This window comes from Opisthocomus hoazin, chromosome Z (genome assembly GCF_030867145.1).
Source record: "Opisthocomus hoazin isolate bOpiHoa1 chromosome Z, bOpiHoa1.hap1, whole genome shotgun sequence".
Taxonomy (NCBI): Eukaryota; Metazoa; Chordata; class Aves; order Opisthocomiformes; family Opisthocomidae; genus Opisthocomus; species Opisthocomus hoazin.
This window is the reverse complement of record NC_134454.1, coordinates 64,517,756-64,536,828: the sequence shown is the minus strand read 5'-3', so window position 1 is coordinate 64,536,828 and position 19,073 is coordinate 64,517,756. Positions and strand designations below refer to the sequence as shown.

The following is a 19,073-nucleotide window of genomic DNA, read 5'->3' as shown; positions in this document are numbered from 1 at the left end:
CTCAATTTGTCTACTTTTGGCTTTCAGGCAAAATTTCCAGCTAGTAACTATTTCAATTTATTATAACCTTGGTGAAGGCAGATGGCTTTTTCTAAAATCTGCCAATAACACTCTGAAAAAGATACCTGAGGTTTTCCATTAAAGTGTTGCATATTTAAATATTTCCTGAACTGCAGAATGTCAACATGGGTAGAAATAATGAAAACAAGCTTATACACAAAAAGTAGTCCAACAAAAGCCTTCAACGTTAACTTTGATAATGATACTTTTATAAAGGTACTGGCTTTAATGTAGAATGGGTGGGAATGAGATTCTAGAGAGAAATCTAAGTTGTATGGTAGTTCACAAAAATAAACTATAGAAATGTGTCCTTTATGGATTCCAGGTGTAGTGATACCCTTCCTGAGAAAAATCCTTCTCAACAAATTCAATGTGCAATGTCCATGGGTTTTCTTAACTTCATAGAATAGCAGGTTGGAAGGGACCTCAAGGATCATCTGTTCCAACCTTTCCTGGCAAAAGAGCAGACTAGACAAGATGGTCCAGCACAGTGTCCAGCTGAATCTTAAAATTGTCCAATATTGGGGAAGGCACCACTTCCCTGGGGAGATTATTCCAATGGCTGACTGGTCTTATTGTGAAAAATTTTCCTTGTGTCCAATTGGAATGTCCCAAGGAGTAACTTGTACCCATTACCCCTCACCTTTTCTATGTGGCTCCTTGTAAAAATGAAATCTCCATCTTCTTTGTAGCGACTCTTTAAATACTGGAAGATGGTGATGAGGTCTCCCCTAAGTCTGCTTTTCTCAAGACTGAACAAACCCTATTCTCTCAGCCTTTCCTCATATGGCAGGGTTCCCAGTCCTTTGATCATCTTTGTGGCCCTTCTCTGGACCCTCTCAGCCTGTCCACATCTTTTTCGCATAGCAGGGACCAAAACTGAACACAATATTCCAGGTGTGGCCTGACAAGTGCTGAGCGGAGTGGGATAATGACTTCTTTATCTCTGCTGGTGATGCCCTTGTTGATGCAACCCAGCATCCTGTTGGCTGTCTTTGCTGCAGCAGCACACTGTTCACTCATGTTAAGCTTGTGGAGATCAATGCAACTTAGGTGGATCGATCTATTGCCTAACATAGTTTTTCATATCTTCTTATAGCTAAGATTCTAGAGTGAATCAGTCAGCTTAAAAAAAAAAAATCATGGAAAGTTCTTCTACTCTTATAAACAGGAGTTATATTTTAGGAAGTTTCAGTTTTTAAGTGCTATTTTGAGATAACCAAGTATTTCCATTGAGATTTCCAGAAATCAGCTGGATCATTTGAAAATTAGTTGTTTACTGGAGGTATGTTATTCTGTTTGAGCTGTCATGGTTTAAGCTGTGAAGATAATACAATACTATTCTATTATATTACTTTCTTTTTTGTTGTTTCAAAATAATTTCTTAAGCCTTTTAGTCTCGAGAGGAGCAAATCTTGTATACATGGTACCCTGAGACAAAAGCAGTGAGTTATTTACCTGTCCTTTTCTCTTTCCTAAAAGTTCTCTCAACCTTTCTCCTGCATATAAGAAATTCCTGCGAGATTTCATTCTCCTTATCTTTTGATTCCAATTATAAGATGTATTTTCCAGTTTATTTTTATTCTCTTGAAGTCATGAACATGACTACAGATAACTGTGTCTGAAGCATTGGCAGCTTGTGTGTTTGAAGCAGTCCTCAACAAAATAGACTCAGGAGTGGAAGTCCATTAATATCATATTTATAGATGGCTTTTTCTCTTTCTACAGGTGAGTTGAGCAAATTATTACCTTCCATGTATTTCTGTGTCTACCTAGTTAATGGCACCTAGCTAACAGAAGCTCAATTATTATGAGAATCCAAACTTCTTTCTGACTGTGTTCTCTAAACTATTTATCCAGAGAAAGATTTTATTATCAAGGTCTGGCATATTTAATCTATGATCACATTCTTTCTGCATTTTGTCTCTTCCATTACATATAAACTGATAAATCAACAGGGTACACATCTTCACAGATTTTTTTTGTGAAGCATGAGATGATCTGTAGTTAAATCATTCTAACACATACATAAGTGCAGTGGATTAGAACTTCTGTTTCTGGAAGAGCTCTTTCAGCTGTTGTTCACTGGTTGCTTCTTTCTGTTGCATCAGCTCCCTGGCTCCTTTTGTCACGCCCCAGCCATCTGGCTTTGACATTGAAGGACAATATGGCCTTCCAGAAGCAGGCTTCAGATTCTCCCAGTATTCTTTTCTTGCCCTAAAGAAAGACAAGGAAATTCACATTCATTTCCAGCACCTCACAATAGTAAAGGAAATGTGGCTTAAATGACCATTGCAAAGGGTCATTTAACTCACACTGACTTTATATTTAGATTCAGAAGTATGAATGAAAGCATGCAATGAAATGCTACACACTTAAGAAGTACATTTTCATTCTTGAAAGGGACGCTGTAAGCCACTCACCATGAGGAGCTGTTTTACAGCAGTCTGTCAGTTTTTTATCTTAACTTTCATGAATTACTTTCACATTAATTCAGACCAAATCTTCATTTTAAAGAAGGATGAGAATTTCGGGAGCTCTCCTACTGCCCCTTCACCCCTTTCCCTGCTCCCAGATCAGATTTAATTCTTCAAAATTATTAACACATAGAGAATGTTTACAGCAATATTTAGACCTGCATATCAGTTAAACCAGTCTGCTGTATGGACCAATATAAGCCTTTGCAAGGAATATGTTAGTGTGCTTTCCAGGTCAGATATACATACCTTGCTCTGACCCAGGGTTTGGTATGCATGCTCAGGCTATCGCCCCAACTACCATGTTTATCAGAAGCTTCTGGCAAAAATCCCCTTTCAGGAGCCAACTCCTCTGCTATTGCTCGGACGTGATATGGCTCAAATCCACAGCAACCTCCAATGTAACGAATTCCTAAGTCATAGGCCTTTCTTGCATATTTTTGAATATCCCATCTGGTTACAATTCTTGGCTCCAGACCTACAAAGACATTCATATCTTAAGTTTCCACCATGATACATTTCAGCACAATTTTTTGGTAAGAAATCACGTTGTTGAAACACTTGCACACTGCTTGCAAAACTGGTTGTAGGTGCAGATGTACATGTTTGAACTATCATAGCTAGAATTAATGACACACGTTTTCAGAGTCTAACTTTCAGATTCTGCTGTCTTCTGCTGAGCTGTGCTTGTTGTAAGCTTTTTTGGCCTTCCAAAACAGCACCTAATATCTTCTCAGCTGATCAAGCCCTAAGTCGCATGCTTGCCATTCTGCCAGAGTTCTTTGCTGGAGTATTAGAGTACTTTCAGTGTTACATTGCGTTTCCAAACAGTTCCTAATAAACAATCAGTACCTGGGAAATCTGTGAAGGGAGAAGGTATCAGCCTACTTGCAATAGGAATAAGCCTGCTCATTATTCCTCAGGAATGCTTACTACACTTCTTTCCATGATCAGCTAGTGACAGCCAGCTGTGTCACTGACAGCTGGGATCTGCAGCTATTTCTTAGCCCATCCCTTACTTACTTATAATCTCAGCCATAAGTAGCCTGCTGCCTCAAACCACTTCATACCTTGTGGAAAGTTCTGTGTGTAGACAAGTTAGGATGCAATGATGAGCAGAGTGAAGGAATAACAGAGCTGAGAGGAAGGACTTGTGGAAGGAAAGGAATAGAAAGTGAAAAGAACAAGGAAAAGCACACCTCAAAGGGAAGGAGGCACAAGAGTAGCAGAACTGGAAAGAAAAGACCAGGGACTGAAGAAAAAACTTTAAGGAACAAAAATACAGGAATAAAGGAATAAAAATCCTCCCACTTTTTATGTACATCTGCATATACATAAATGAACCAGCATGGCTATCAGGTGAGTGCAAGCATGATGTCTGTGCACTGAACACTCTGGCCAAAGAAGTCGTGTACCTGAAGTACTGAAAGAGGGGGGCCTACAGGAAAGAAAGGAAGGGACTCTTTATCAGGAAGTGTAGTGATAGGATGAGGGGCAACATTTTTAAACAGAAAGTGAGAAGATTTAGATTAGATATTAGGAAGAAATTTCTTATGATGAGGGTGGTGAGGCACTGACACAGGTTGCCCAGAGAAACTGTGATGTCCCATCCCTGGCAATGTTAAGGGCCAGGCTCAACGGGGCTCTGAGCAACCTGGTCTGGTGGAAGGTGTCCCTGCCCATGGCAGGGGGGTTAGAAATAGATGATCTTTAAGGTCCCTTCCAACCCAAAGCATTCTATGATTTTATGAATTAGTCTTTGTGCTTCAGGAGTGTAAGGACATCAACAACCTCACCTCTCTGAAGAAACAGGGATAGACCCCACCATGAGAACCATTCACACATGTGGTGAAACATAGTGATTGAAAACAAGCAGTATTCTATGAAAAGAAGTTGCCACATAGATTACATTTTGTGGGATTTTCCCCTTGCCAAAATTGACTAACATTCTATTTTCCATGCCTGTCAATGCATTTCCTTTCTTGGCTTTATTCAGAATTAAATATCTGTAGCTTAATAGTTTATGTTAACATCTGTAGTAAAAAAGATTGACATTTTCATCAGTTTATGAGAAGACTGTAACCTGCTCCTAGATTTAACCCCTCTATATATCTAGTCTCGAGATGATTGGGTATGCTTTGACTGACCAGGACCTTTCTTTCTAAAATGTTATCCTTGCTTAACTAGTGACATTTCAGAGCAATTGCAGTAACACAGAATGGAAAACACAGAAAACTGCAAAAAAATCTACAGACAAAGAAATACTGCTGTCATCTAGGTGCTGAAATTTGCCAGTGTAACACAGTAAATGCTTTTCCAGAAACTGAGATCTTGTTGGCCTGTACAGAGGTTTTGTATGCTTTAAATATCTAAATACCTCTGTGCTTATTGCCTTATACAAAACCAGAGTCAACTAGGTCAGTTTAATCATGATTTACCAAACTGCTTATCAGTTGCTCCTTCTATGTATTGAAAACATTCATAGAACCAGCCTTCTCCAATTGACTCATGAAATTTCTGAAAGCTGAGGTCTCATACAGATTGCTTACAGCATACAAGCCAAGAACCACAACAAACCAGAATGAATCCTTCAATTCACTTGATTACTTACTACATCTGTTTGATCTTTTTTTGCTTGCAATCAGAGGAGTTATGTGAAGGAATGAATAGGGTAAATGAGTTCCTAACACTTTTAAAAATCCCAGAACATTTTCAGAACTCAGACATGTTATTATCATTTAATGAATGCCTTAGGCTCATGCTTTATGCTCTTTCCTTTGTTTATGTAAAAACAGGAATTTGAAAAAAAGGTTCCTGAAAATCACATCTATCTCAAGTTTTTTTTCTACAAATTCAAGTTTTGAATGTATTAGTGCCTTACTTTATAGTCTGATCTTGAAAAGAAGAGTGTATGACACCTAAAAATGAAAGAATTTTTCTAATAAATTTAAATATGTTTAGGCTGATTTTGTTCTATTATATTAAAGGCATGTGATCTTCTACATCCTTGGTGGAAATAAGCCCTAAATACACAAGCCTCATACACACATAAAGTAGCTGAATCTTTCAGTCTTTGTAGAATTTCTCCTGAGCATACATGTGATGAATCCATCCCCAAGCTGCTGATCCATTTGTTAGCAACATCAAAGAACATATTCCCTCTTCTGGTTTCTCTCTAATCTCACTTCTATGAGACAGTTACACTTGCAAGACTGAACCATTATGAGTGCAATAATCATGCCCCTATACCCAGTTCTCCGTATGCATTGTACATTACATCCCTATGTAGGTAAACATTATAGGTGTTGTGGGATATATGTCACAACTCAGAATGCTGGGGAGCTCCAATGCAAAAGCATCTAAGTCTGGGGATTTTTTAGTGTATTTGCTCTTGTTCATTTCTTTGGACTGCTTATAGCTGTCTTGAACAAGGTTCTATAGCACAAGGAAGAACTACATTGTTTAACTGAGTTTAGGTTGTGCCACTTCAACTGTTTCCATCATAGTTTCATTTTCAGTCACACACTGTGATACTGCTGAAGTACTCTCATTTGGTGGGTGATCTTTAATCCAATATTACACTGCACTCCCTCTATGGAAAATGCCAGACAGAATAATTGGGATTCATCCTATTGCATAGAAGGACAACTTGCAGCTTCAGCATTACTAAAAGCTGGGAAAGAAAGGAACAAACAATAAAGGAAAAAAAAAAAGAAAAAAAAAGATACTGTTGTCTTACCAAAGGGAAATTCTGGAAGATCAATAAAACCTTGCTTTCCACAATCAGGTGTATGGAAAGCAAGTGGCTGGGACATCAGATGGGCTTTCAGTTTAGCAGCCTGCAAGCCCTCTTTCATCAGTTTCACAGTTTCCAGGCAAGTATTTGGATCAAAATGGCAGTTGACTCCAACAATAGAAGCACCTAGGAGGAGGACAATAACTTCAAGTTACATCTCTCCAGGAAGTGGGAGGTGAAAGTGCTTAGCCACAGCACTCCAGAAGCAGAGCAGTCCATCTGTACACCAACATTATGAAAAAAAGGCAGCTGAATTAGAGCCAGCCTGAACTCTCCTGAGGTTGATGATTCCACTTACATCTCTGTTGTACTCCTCTTTACCTTCCTGATGATGAATCACATCTTCTACCCTCATACCGTTGCTTTTCTTGTCAGTGCTTAATCAAGGAGGACTGATTATGTACAGCCACATATGCAAATAGCTAGCAGGTTCCTAACACAGGTTCTACCTTTGGATTTCAACTCTAACTCCAAAGGAAAAGAGTAGTTCAGAACAGATATAATAAATCCCTGTACCATCATTCATCGTGCCCCTGATCAATTTCTTCTGCCCTTCCCCCTGTCCTGCAGAAAACACAGCCTTCAATAGGCAAAAAAATTAATTTTTTCATCCTCTTATTCTCTCATCCTGGGTTTGAACTGTGCTCCACATTTTTCTAAAAACATGAAGAGAGAATCAAAGGTGACTTTGGATTCTGTTTATGTTTCCAGAATTTGGGGTTGGCTCTGTAACCAAATTTGAGTAGGTTTAGGATTTTGCACTATTCATTATCCGCTGCCTGTGGCTATCGCTCCTAATACCAGCCTGGTTAACAAGGATTTCATAGCTGTATTTTCATGTGTTTTTTACAAGACTGCTCTAGTAAAGTACACATCAAAACTTTTCTATAGGGTCAAAACTTCTATCATATAATCGGGAAGTTACCTACCTGACATACACATCCATTTATCTCAGAACTTAATGACTTTACTTTTTCCATACTTTTAAAAGGCATACTAAAACATATTCTTACCAGCCTTTACCAGTTGGACAGCACACTGTCCAGGGGGCACACCATGCATGTCTCCTTCCGGACCAATGCACATCGTAGCAGCAACTGGCTTTCCAGATTCTTTTAGAACGTCAACTGCCCAGACAGCCTCTTCAACATGTTCAAAATACTGAAAGAAATTAAAACTGGACTACTTCTGTTTTTTGGAGATGAAGCATAAACACGTTAATCTAGACCCCAAATTCACCAGAAATACAACTTGATTCTTTTCTAATTTACACTAACAGAATTCAATTGCATTTACTGACCACACAGTTAAAAAAGGATTTTAAAAAGCCACTAAGTAAAACTAAATAAAAAATGATACTTTTGTTTCAGAATAAGAATGCCCATGCAGGAAGTTAATCAGGGATTTATCCCAAAAAAACTATTTTCATCTAGAAAGGTCATTTTAGGTTGATTGCTTACAGTGTGTGTGAGGAAACAAGAACTAGTCAAGATCACATTAATCTATCCTCTTTGTACCATACAGAATTTGACTTGATTGAGATAGAAGTTTTTGTTTCATGATCTTATTCTATGACACTTGCAGATGCTGCTGTGCATTTAGAAAAATACCTGATACTACTGAAATAAAAGCATAACAGAAAGTTTTAAAGGAAGAAGCAATATATACTTGTACTCCCTGAAGTAGACTGGACATCTAAAAGTTAACACTGTGCCAGTTGAAGACACGTACTTTTTTTTACAGATTTACCTCTGCAATTAGGAAGTCCACATTCTTCTTCATAAAGACATCTAGTTGCTTTCGAAAGACTGCTTTAACGGCTGCTTCATCCTTGCAGCTTAAGTATGATGGTGTTTGACTAACTCCTCCAGCCACTAAAGCATCACCTTCATTAGCCACTTCTTTTGCAATGTCACAAGCAGCTTCATTTACTTTCTGGCCCTGTATGAATATAGATTATGTCAGTTATACCTGCATGTAATTTCAGGGCACAAAAAAGACAAAAAGAGTCAAAAGCCACAATGGCTTCTTCATATTCTTTTATCATTTCAGTGGATTTTTCAATAATATTGATTAGGAAGATCAGCATCTTTCAAAAAAATAACAAATGTTAGGAAACAAATTTCTTGCCACATCTCAGTTATCATATTACCTTAATTCCTCTTACACAAATAGCCTATAAAAAGCAAATATTTGGTGTGAAGTGAAATTTTCTTTTCTTCTTAGAAATTAAGTTAGTTATACCTACGTGTATGGTTTTCTTTTGCCATTTTGTGGGTGGAAAACAAAATTTCAATTTTCTTTTTTTAATGTATTTTAGTATTTTGATGATCTTCATAATTTAAGATACAATATTCATATGGAGTTAAGGCATTTTAAAAACAGGTATCATTAATTATCTGAAGTTTAAAGTTACCAATTCAAGAACAGTAAAAGAAAACTTACCACTATATCACTAATTATTCACCTAGACTGAAAGACACATTCCCTCTGTACCTAAATCAGCATGACTACAACAGCTTGTGAGAAGAAGTTAAGATGGGCAAAAAAGACTCTGGGAAAAGAATCATTATTTGGGATAGATAACAAGTACTGATTAGAGCAGGTTTCTCTGCAGCCCACAGACTACTTAGAATCTACACAGGTTTCTCTCAGCTGAAGTTTTCCATGGCTGCCTCAAAAGACCCAACTGATTTCTAAAGCTATTTCTGACAGATTGTCTTCCATTAGCAATTGTGCTCAGGTACATCTTTGGGAAAGCGGGGAGGTGGAGCCATAAACCAGCTAAAACCTGGAGGAACCTGCTTCTAGAACTGGCAGCAAATCAATCTTGAAAGTTTTGCTGCAATGCACTCCCAATACCAGGTGCTCTCCGGGCCCTTCTTACAATTTTGCGTGGCAGCAAGAGTTGCAGCATGGCTTGTTCCAGAGCTACCACGTCAGACATTTCAATGTTGCATCTATTCAACGTAAAGGTACGGCATTTCAGATAAATTGTCATATGACATTTTGGTATGACCTCTTCATCAAGCCTCAAGTGCTTCCCTAGTGTCCAGACTGTTCTAATTTCTGACTTGGGTTATCTTCACAGATACAAATATATACCTTCCTCCCTGCTCCCTGGAGAATCGTCTCTATTTTGCAGAGGTTGACATAGACAATAGGACCAAAGGGGAAGGAATCAGAGAAAACTCAATGGCAAACCTAGTCTCAAAGGAACTGTCTAGAAACATTTGTGCCAGAAGTCCCAGTGGAACTGGCCTATATCTAGTGAACACACCCAACATCCTACAACCCCTTTGTGTAGAGGGTGAGAAAACACCAACATGGTACTTCTGTTGCTGTAACCAATTACTCCTACACATGAGAAGGGGAATATTGACTGCAGTGTATGCCTTGGATTTTTTAGTTGTTACTTTATTGAAGACATGGTTGTAAAAAACATTCTGTCTGCATTAGCCACTCATTATTCTCTAGGATTCTTCGCCATTTTTGAATTATTTTTTTTCTCTGGATGTTAAAGCATTTCTGTTCTTCACTGGTTTTGGTCTCTGTGCATTTAGTCCTCCTATACTCTTTGTATCAGAACTCCAGTAAACTAATCTCCTCAGATGGGAGAAATACAATGTGGGCATCCTCTTTTCTCCCTTCATCCTTGCCCCATCTTGTTATTTTCTTGCCCTTTAACCTTATCTTTCTTGCTATTCCAAAATCTAAAATTGCATCACCTCATTCTTTGGTCTTCAAATATAGACAAAACTGTTATGACAAACTATGAAAGTGTTCAATAATCTCTCTACTAAACCTTTTGAAATGAATCCCTTTATTTCATATCTCCATCAAAACAGAGTTTTACTCACACTTATTTTCTCAGCTACATAATTGCCCCTGTTCTCTAGTTTGTCCTCACTGGCATAAAACGTGAATGTCTGCAAAACATTGGATCCGGCTCTGAGGAATTCCCGGTGAAGCTGACGAACTGCAAAGAATTAAAAGAGGCAAAGAAGAGATGTTTGGTACAGTTACTACTGTTGTTATCCCAAAATTAAATGGTTGTTGAAGTAATGTTGCTGTAAAATAAGTGACATTGTTTACTAGAAGAGCCATTATAAGAGTAGGAGCAGTACCCCAGTCTGCATAGAATTTCTTTCATCTCACTCTAAGAACATTAAGTAGAAAACTTTCTCTAGTTATTCTCTGCTAAGAATGACTGAAGGTTTCTGTTTAGTTCATCAGTAGATTCAGTTTTGCATGCCACCTTGCCTATATTGTACCTTCTGCTGTCCTTCAGACCTCCCAGTTTCATTTTACAGAACTGCATAGTGGTTTAGGAAGGGAAAGTAGACATCTGACAAAAGAACGTGAAAGCATAACACGGAATACCAGACAAAAAGATTATCAAATGAAAAAGCCATGTTTTCTTAGCTGCTAGACTATGAAGAAGAAAACAGAAGAAAGTATCATGGCAACAAATTAAGGGACAAGATTGTATGGAAGAATACAGTGTGCCATTACCTCCTCTATTTTGTATTTTCTGTTCTTCTCCCTGTACAAAGCTCTAGCTGAGTCTAGTCAGCCAGAACCCAAACTCTATTTTGCTAAAGGCGCATTTAATTAAAAGATGATTTTGTGCTCCAGAAGAGTGACTTGCAACACAGACTTAATTCTTCTGTTAAGTCAGCACATGATGATTTTGCTACAGAGCCAACACTTCTTTTGAAGAACAGGTTGACATTACTTTTAATGGACAAATTTCCTACATTAGGACTTTGGGAGCAGGCTCTGTAACAGTAGTTCAGCCTTCATTGCTGTAAGCAGTACACTGCAATTGCTACAGCAGGAACAGAATAGGAGCTGTCAATTGATTTTACATGTATACCCACACAACATAACAATTTCTAGAACACTGCTGATTATGTAAACCAGAATTAAAATGCTCAGCAGCTTATAGAAAATACAGGAGTAATTTATTCCGTAGATACCTGACACAGACACAAGAACACTGCTGTTTCTGTGGCAGATGTTGGGAAAAGTTTTCCTGACGTTCTGGTTTATCATACCTCATTGTCTATAGACAATCTGTGTGATTAGGGAAAGGTGTGAATGTATTGTGAGCATAAAATTACTCCCTTCAGCTGCAATAAACACAGCCTTCTATGCCAGAGCAGCTCAAACAGCAGTTTGAGGTGCTAGAGTCAATCTGCATACATGCAAGCATGTCTGCTTTCATTGAAGGAACAGTGTAGTGTCCCTTTCTTTTCACTGCTGATACAGTATTTCATTTCTAATTACAGCCTTGGGTAACCGCACTGTGATTTGACACAATGCTTTTTTTCCCCAGCAGTCACAAAGACCTATCCAGGAACACAGATTATAGCAGAGCTACAGTTCAAAACGTCCCTGGAATATTCCTAAACTACCAGGATCAAATTTCAGTCTTACAACCTTTATGCAGAGTCAAAACATTCTCTGTACAGGGAATATTCTTCTTCCTACCAGCATTAAGACAGGCTACTGATCCCAACTAAAGGGGCTGTCTGTATGTTTCTGTCATCTGTTTTTCTGTTCTCCCCCATGAGAAGTCATTGATGAAAACTAGTCAGGAAATAGTAAAAGGAAAAAAGAATCTACAAGTATTTTCACAAATGCTCTATGGCATTTCCATAATAAACCTGATTTGTTTATCCCCATGGTTAGTGCTCTATAAATATGGTTCTTGCATTCCTAGAACACCACCTGGGATTTGTGTGAGTAAGGGTGGTGACATAGATTGTGTTTTATCTGCCTACCTAACACATATGAATAAGAACTCGTGAATGGGTCTACATTTTGAGGGAAAGAATAGTCTTTTAAGTATCAGCCTGAATGTCACTCAGCCCCAGGCACATCATTTTTACCAGCAGAATGCACTGTTACTATTATCAAGCCACAGCAGTCTGCACTATTAAAAACCCAAACCATTCTGTAATTTACTTCTTGTGCTTTCCAGTGTGTTACTGAAGCTGTGTTATCCTCCAGCATTTGAGAAATGGAGATAACAGCCACATATGAGGCTAAACAATTAGTAACAATTTGACACATTTTAGGAGTCAGATGTACAACACTGCATTTTAATTTCTACCCACCATGAGTTGGACATTTCACAAAAGAAACAGACTCCAGCTAACAGAAGATGGGGGCAGTAAGTGCCTGTGCATATTGCTCACAACAGAGCAATATCTGATCTGGCTGAAGAGAAATATTTAGATCTCATTTCTAAACTTGTCAGTCTGGCAAAACTTCTCACTTGTAACGGAGATAATGGCCTTGAACTTCCTTGCTGCATTCTTGGAATCTCCTTCATTTTCCCTCCTTCCTTACAAGGACAAGAAAGTCTGGTAGTTGTATGGTTTTCATACCAGCTGTCTCAGCCAGTTGCTCCTTCTGTTCTTTACACCTGCTTTCAAAGTAACATGACCCTTGAGCATGCAGGAGCAAAAAGCAGTAATGGAGGGCAGGCAGTACACTGCATGAAAAGAAACAAACAGATTTCCAGTGAAGGGTGTATTTATAAATAGCCTGTCAGGGGCTTATTAAAAATTTGCAACTATGTTACAGACATGAGCAACACGTTCTAGCAAATCAGCAGCAATTCTTAGAAGGCTGGATTCTAAACTATGACTACGGATCACTTTTTTTAAAACAAATCTGTGTGCCAGTTTAGCCAATTTGCCTCTGTGGAAGCCAATGTCGTGCATTCCCCACGGACTCAGACCTGCACTTCCTGAAAGGACATGTGGAGAGGGTCAAGGGCTTTTAAGGTGCAAAATAAGTAAGCAAAGGGGAAATAAAGAGCATGGGATAAGTGCTATGATTTGTAAGATGGAATGTGTAGGGGCAGACAAAGGTAGAGGTGGAGAGAAACAGAGGGAGGGGTGAAAGGATGTCTTTTCTGGAGATGAGAGTCAGCAAATTAGGTCATCACTCTTCAAACCTTTGCTGGAGCTCTGCATTCCCTGAGGCTGTCTGTGACGCTAAGTTAGGCATGCTACACAAAGTAACACTTGAAGGCTTAGGGTGAATAAGTAGGTAAACTGTACAATGCAATAATAGAGAGGGCTACGATCTTTCTCCTCCTTCCCCTCCTCTGCCTTCTTTCCCTGTATAGAGGAAAGACTAATTTGGAAGGGCAAACACTTAGAAAACAGAAATTTTTTTCTTCCCCAGGGTATTCTGAATTGGCTTGTGGGATTAACAGCACATCATATACTAGGACAAATGCTTTCCTGTAATGAAGCATACATAAATAGATAACGGCATCTGCTTTTGTACTATTTACACTAAACACTATAATCTTTATGCTGGAAGGCATGGAATCATTGCTCGTTTTGTATCTGTCCACTTTAAGAGAGTTACTCCATTAAATGTTTATTGCAATTCCTAGGTTCTTACGAGGTTTATCACTCTCTTTTTCACACTGGAGCCAGATACATGAACTACTCCTCTTCCATTCCAATGTTTATAAAAGCTTCTATTTTCCTGAAAGAATTAATAAACAAGCTGTATGAATTTATAACAATATAAAGGTCCTAGAATGACTAGAACACAACAAAACATATAGTTAACTGCAGAATTCTTTTTCACAAGATGTTTTAAATGATAAGCTTTATATCAGCTGGAGGACAGACTGGACAAATCCATGACAGAGAAATCACTGAATGTTATTAAATACAAAGGTACCACATCTGGGTCAAAAAGTCCCTGGGCTGCAAATGATTGAAGACTGGGAGAGCGTTCTGGAGAGGTATCACTGTATGTTTGCACTACTCATTCCTACCCAGCCAACTGCTTTTCGTCAGTGTTAGAGCAAGAAAAAGTGGTAAGATGAGCATTTGGTCTACAGGTTATTAGGCTGTTCTTAACAGTGTAATTCTACAGTACCAAGGAACACTTCTATTTAAAAACCTACAAGTTCCTACATATTTATTATTTAGCCAACCATGTTTACATTCACTATGGGATTACCATTTCCCAGTGAAACTGACCTGCTTCTGGGTGTTCTACTGTTGCTTCAGGAGTCCAAGGACCAGCTGTTACATATCCCCTCTTTTCAAGAGCAAAGACGAATCCTCCATCTCCAATCACAATTTCTCCAGCATCTAAGCGCTCTAGAATACCCTGAAGAAAGCAGGACAAAAGGTTAACAATTCCAGTTCTTTAGTTTTGTGGTCTTCCTTTCTCTTTGTTGCCATTTCCTGTATCTGGAAAGCAGGTTAATGTTTGTGGGCTATCAGAAACATCTTTGCCATAATAATAAAAAGTAATCAATTTTATTCTTGAAATTCTTTTTAAAGAATGTTAGATGGTCTGTTCTGCAACATAAGGCTTTAATATGTGCTTATATATTACGTAGGACTTCTCATTAGTCAGTTTTCTTGTATTCCAGAGATATAGCCCCCAAAACTAGAAGTCAGTGGTCCAATTCCATTCCTATGAAAGAATCAGAATCATTAAGGTTGGACAAGACCATCAAGTCCAACTGTCAAACCCACACCACCATGCCTGCTAAACCATGTCCTGAAGTGCCACATCTACACGTTTTTTGCACAGCTCCAGGGATGGTGACTCCACCACTTCCCTGGGCAGCCTGTTCCAATGCTTTACAACTCTTTCAGTAAAGAAATTTTTCCTAATATCCAATCTAAACCTCCCCTGACACAACTTGAGGCCATTTCCTCTCATCCTGTCACTAGTAAAACAGTCTCAAATTCTCCTATAAAATACATGAGAAACTTCTTAAAATGAAACACTAGTGTCACTGACCTCTTTGTTAGCTCTTCTGCTCTTTAGCTACAAATGCCATCTTGACAGAGCCTCAGCACAAGTAGCTTGTGACACAAGATGGCACAACAGGCATCACAGAAAAGTAAGCATGTAACAATTTCTTACCAAATAAAACACATCTCAAAATGCCAGCCTCCATTTTCTCACACACTTTTTACTCACCTGGGTTTGCTTACGTAGACTTGCAAAATGAAAGAAAATTCTGCTTGTTTTGCACAGCCCTGGAACGTTTTAAGATGCCAGATTACAAACCTTGTAGCACTCTGTGATTAACCTTGCTTCTGCCTTGAATACCATGCTAATGCAAGGAAAGTGGTAATCGTTTTTTTTGTAAAACTGAAAAATGTGAGAATGACATATATTGGTTGTACCTAATAAATGTTATTTTTTTTATTCCTTTCATTGCTTCATTGGCTTGTTCAAATTTTTCAAAAAGTACCTTGCTATTAAATTAAATAGGACTAATTTTTGCAATTGGATTACTACCATAATTCTGTTTACTTTAAAAAGTGGATGAATGCAGACCTATTACATTAACAATGTAATGTTAATGTTAATTTTCCTGTACTGGATACAGGAAAAGAATTAATCAAAAGTAAGACTGAAATTTCCCTCCATAGTTATCTTTTCTTGATGGCACACTAGCATTTCAGTAGACGAAATTTCAGGGAGTAGTTAAAAGAAAAGCCTTGTGGAGGTAGAGTTGAGTGTGGTTTTCATGATGAGAGGAAGAGGATTTTTTGACAATTAGCCTCCAATCTCTAGCAGAATTTCTTTCTTGATAATTTCTCCTTCATTAAGTCAATTATCTTGCACTGTACGTCCAGGAAAGACAAACACAACATCTCTGCACCACCCTTTAGGCAGGATGAGAACATGCCTTTCCAACAAGAAGGAGCAATGTGACAACTATTCCAGTTTCAGTACCAAGCATAGCAGTGTAAGGCTACTTGGAGGCTACACAGCCGAGCTGAGAGGGTCAGAATTTCTGGCTCGGGCACTGACACGGCAGCAAGGCAGCAGGACGTCTCTGTACAGTGCTGCTGTGCAGAGATACCAGCTTGGTCAAGTGTTGGCTTGCGAGTCTTTAAATTCACACATTACATTCCATTGCACATTGTGGACTTGCCAAAATATTGACCTGATTAATTTTATAACTTTAATAAAGTGTTATATCTTTATTTCAGCAGGACCAGGGCAAAAGTCAATCTCCAAAACTCAGTAATTTTCAATGAGTCTACCAGTTATGCTTGTCTATTAGGGCAATTCTGTTCTAAGGGCAAATGTCAGAAGACTTTGTAAAGCTTGTGTTTGCGATCAACTAATTTGCAGTGTTAACAGAATGCTACAAATAGGGCCAGAGAAAAGCAGCCAAGGGAACACTGGTTGAGTCCCTGCTTCCTCTGCCTGCAAAGGAATCTTTTATAGACAGAACCGACTTCAGAAGTTTAATATGCAGAGAACAGGAGTGCGGAGGAAAAAAAAATCTTTAACGTACAAGCAGTCTCAGTTGTTGCTTGATAACTGAACATTAAGTAATAGATACATGTTGACATCATATATAGATATTATATTTAAATGCCCTGCAGCCAACAGATTTTTTTCTTTTAACAAGTCACTGCTAGGATTTAACAGCAGTTTTCCTTCACAGTTCTAGCTTTTTTAAACTGCATTTTAAAATAATCTTCATTTTTGACACACAGAAGCAATATAAGCCATGACTCAAAAGGCCATGGCATCTTAATACATAATATATTGTGATATATTAAACCTAGCATTGGGGCATCTAATAGCAGGTGATATAACTACAAAGCACAAAGAACTTAATACAAACTTACTTTGTCAGCTCAGATTAGCCTAAAATGGAAAAAACTTTTTTGCAAACTTTATTATAGGTCTGATATCATCCCCTCACACCATTTTTACTTTATCTATACTGGGTAAAAACACCATTGGTTCAATCAGTATATGGCTAGCATAAGTTCAGCATCAATGTTGTTTTGTTCTGCCCTGGAGACCTACAGCTGTGTGCTCAAGCCCAATCCAGATCAAAATTGTACTGTCAGGTGTATACAGATGTGGTATTAAATAATAAGAAACAGTACCTGTAAAAAGTTAACCAAGGCTTTTTTGAGGCATGTTTTCACTGCTTTACTTTTGCTACCATGAATGAAGTTGCACCACACAGTCCATACCTCTATCCATGGAAAGAATGCAAATGTCTGTATGAAGATAATCCCTCAACCACTTTTAGGAGTGTAACTGAACCATATTAATTGAAAAGCCTGCTTGGTCTACCTATATCCTACCTTTCCATCAGTGGAGACAAAAAAAGCATCTCAAAACAACTATTCAGATCTTAAGTGAGCTTATCAAGAAAAGCTTATCTCTGTCCATTGCCTTGAAGGGGAACTTAGGGCAATTGCCTTCTGCTAGGTGTCTAAAGTTAGGTGGCAACGGTACATGCCAGAAAATAAAAAGCAGAACAAATACCTCCCCACCTGCTTCCTTTATAACTGATCTGCCTGAAAGGCCTCGAGGTCATAGACTTCTTCCCATATCCTCTGTTCTTTTACTCTAGACTTCTACATTACACAAAGAATCATAGAATCATTCAGCTTGGCAAAGACCTGTAAGATCATCAAGTCCAACCGTCCAACATAAAAACAAGCAAAGCCAGTTCTAAGTAAGAAGTGTCCCATTAATAACAGTAGTGTCCTTCTGAACATCAGGCAGAGTACACAGTTCCACTGACCCTCCCAAGCAGCAGTGCAGGGTAGCTGTACCGGTGCGTGTCAGAGTTAGGTTTAGACATTGCTTATGTATCAATGGCCAGAGCAGCTGATGGCTGGGTAGCTTTTTAGACTGGCTTATTTCTTTGCCTAAATGAGGGTGCAAAGGCCATGTGCATACTGGAGTCAGCGCTCATATTACAAACGCAATTGGTATTCAGTCATATAAATCAAGGGAAGAGCAATTTGGGGCTTTTAATTAGAACTGGCAGGATGTTGGAGACAGAAATCCAGTAACGGTTTATGCTTAAAATATTGATGATTTTAATGTGTTGCAAGCGCTGCTTAGTTTGCATATCAAATAATATTAAGCAAAACGGTTTTGAACTTTGGTGGCTCTAGTCTATGCATCCAGAGAAATCAAAGTGCTATGAGCTGTTACAGCATTAAGCTCAGCCTAGTCTATCTCCTAGCGAACAGTGTCCAAACGTCTTTCACGGCTCGATGCCGAACAGGCATCGTTATGGTGTTACTGTAGCTTTCACAACACGGGCTTACCTGCGGAAGCACAGCGTACCTGTGTTGGCAGAAGGGAGGCTGACAGAAGCTCCGTCCGCGGGCTGCGCCAGCTCCGCAACGGCCCCCCAGGAGAGCCCTCTGGGCAGGGGAGCCCCAGGAGAGCCCTCCTCCCTCAGGTAGGGGACCCCCGGGCAGGGGAGCCCCAAGAGGCCGGAGGGGCGGCCGGGCGCTGCCCCGGATCGCTGCGAGGGCCGGCGCCCGGCCGCCTTCCCCCTGCCGCCTGGGCTGTCCCCACGCCGGGCAGCGGAGCGGGGCGGGGCGGACCCGCGGGGAGCAGGGGACCGGGGCTGAGCGGGGGAAGGGGAATTACCCTCTTGCCCGGCTTCGTGGCCTTCCCGATCGGCAGCATCTTCCTCGGCCGGGAACGCTGGCTGCCCGAGCTCGCCGCGACGGCTCGGCGCGAAGCTGAAGATAACGGCAAGCGCTGGGGCCGCGCTTTTATAGCCCGGGGAGGAGGCAGGCAGCGGTGGGCAGCGCTGCGGGCGGCACCCCTGGCCGGCCCAGCCTCTGACCCCGCGGGGCGCCCGGGAACGGCCGGGGCCTGCCCCGCGCCCTCCCGCCGCCGGCCCGCTGGCTCCCCGGGCTGCGCCCTCAGCCAAGGGGCGG

General features: G+C 39.8%; 1 protein-coding gene across 1 annotated transcript; it reads right to left on the bottom strand.

Moving 5' to 3' along the window:
• Positions 1–240: 240 nt before the first annotated feature.
• Positions 241–18,887, bottom strand: LOC104330961 (betaine--homocysteine S-methyltransferase 1). The gene is made up of 8 exons (XM_075446897.1): positions 18,778–18,887; positions 14,358–14,490; positions 10,194–10,312; positions 8,083–8,274; positions 7,347–7,494; positions 6,277–6,459; positions 2,787–3,015; positions 241–2,277 (listed from the first exon to the last, which is right to left on the bottom strand). The coding sequence occupies exons 1-8, from the start codon at positions 18,814–18,816 to the stop codon at positions 2,103–2,105; spliced, it is 1,218 nt and encodes a 405-aa protein (XP_075303012.1). The 5' UTR covers positions 18,817–18,887; the 3' UTR covers positions 241–2,102.
• Positions 18,888–19,073: the final 186 nt, after the last annotated feature.

Bases quoted from the DNA above. Each gene is read 5' to 3' on its own strand.
- LOC104330961 (XM_075446897.1), bottom strand. From the start codon at position 18,816: ATGCTGCCGATCGGGAAGGCCACGAAGCCGGGCAAGAGG. The intron at 8,275-10,193 runs GTGAGTAAAACT...ATATTCATACAG, and splicing joins ATGTAGCTGAGAAAATAAGT to GGCCAGAAAGTAAATGAAGC. The intron at 3,016-6,276 runs GTAAGACAACAG...ATGTCTTTGTAG, and splicing joins TCTTCCAGAATTTCCCTTTG to GTCTGGAGCCAAGAATTGTA.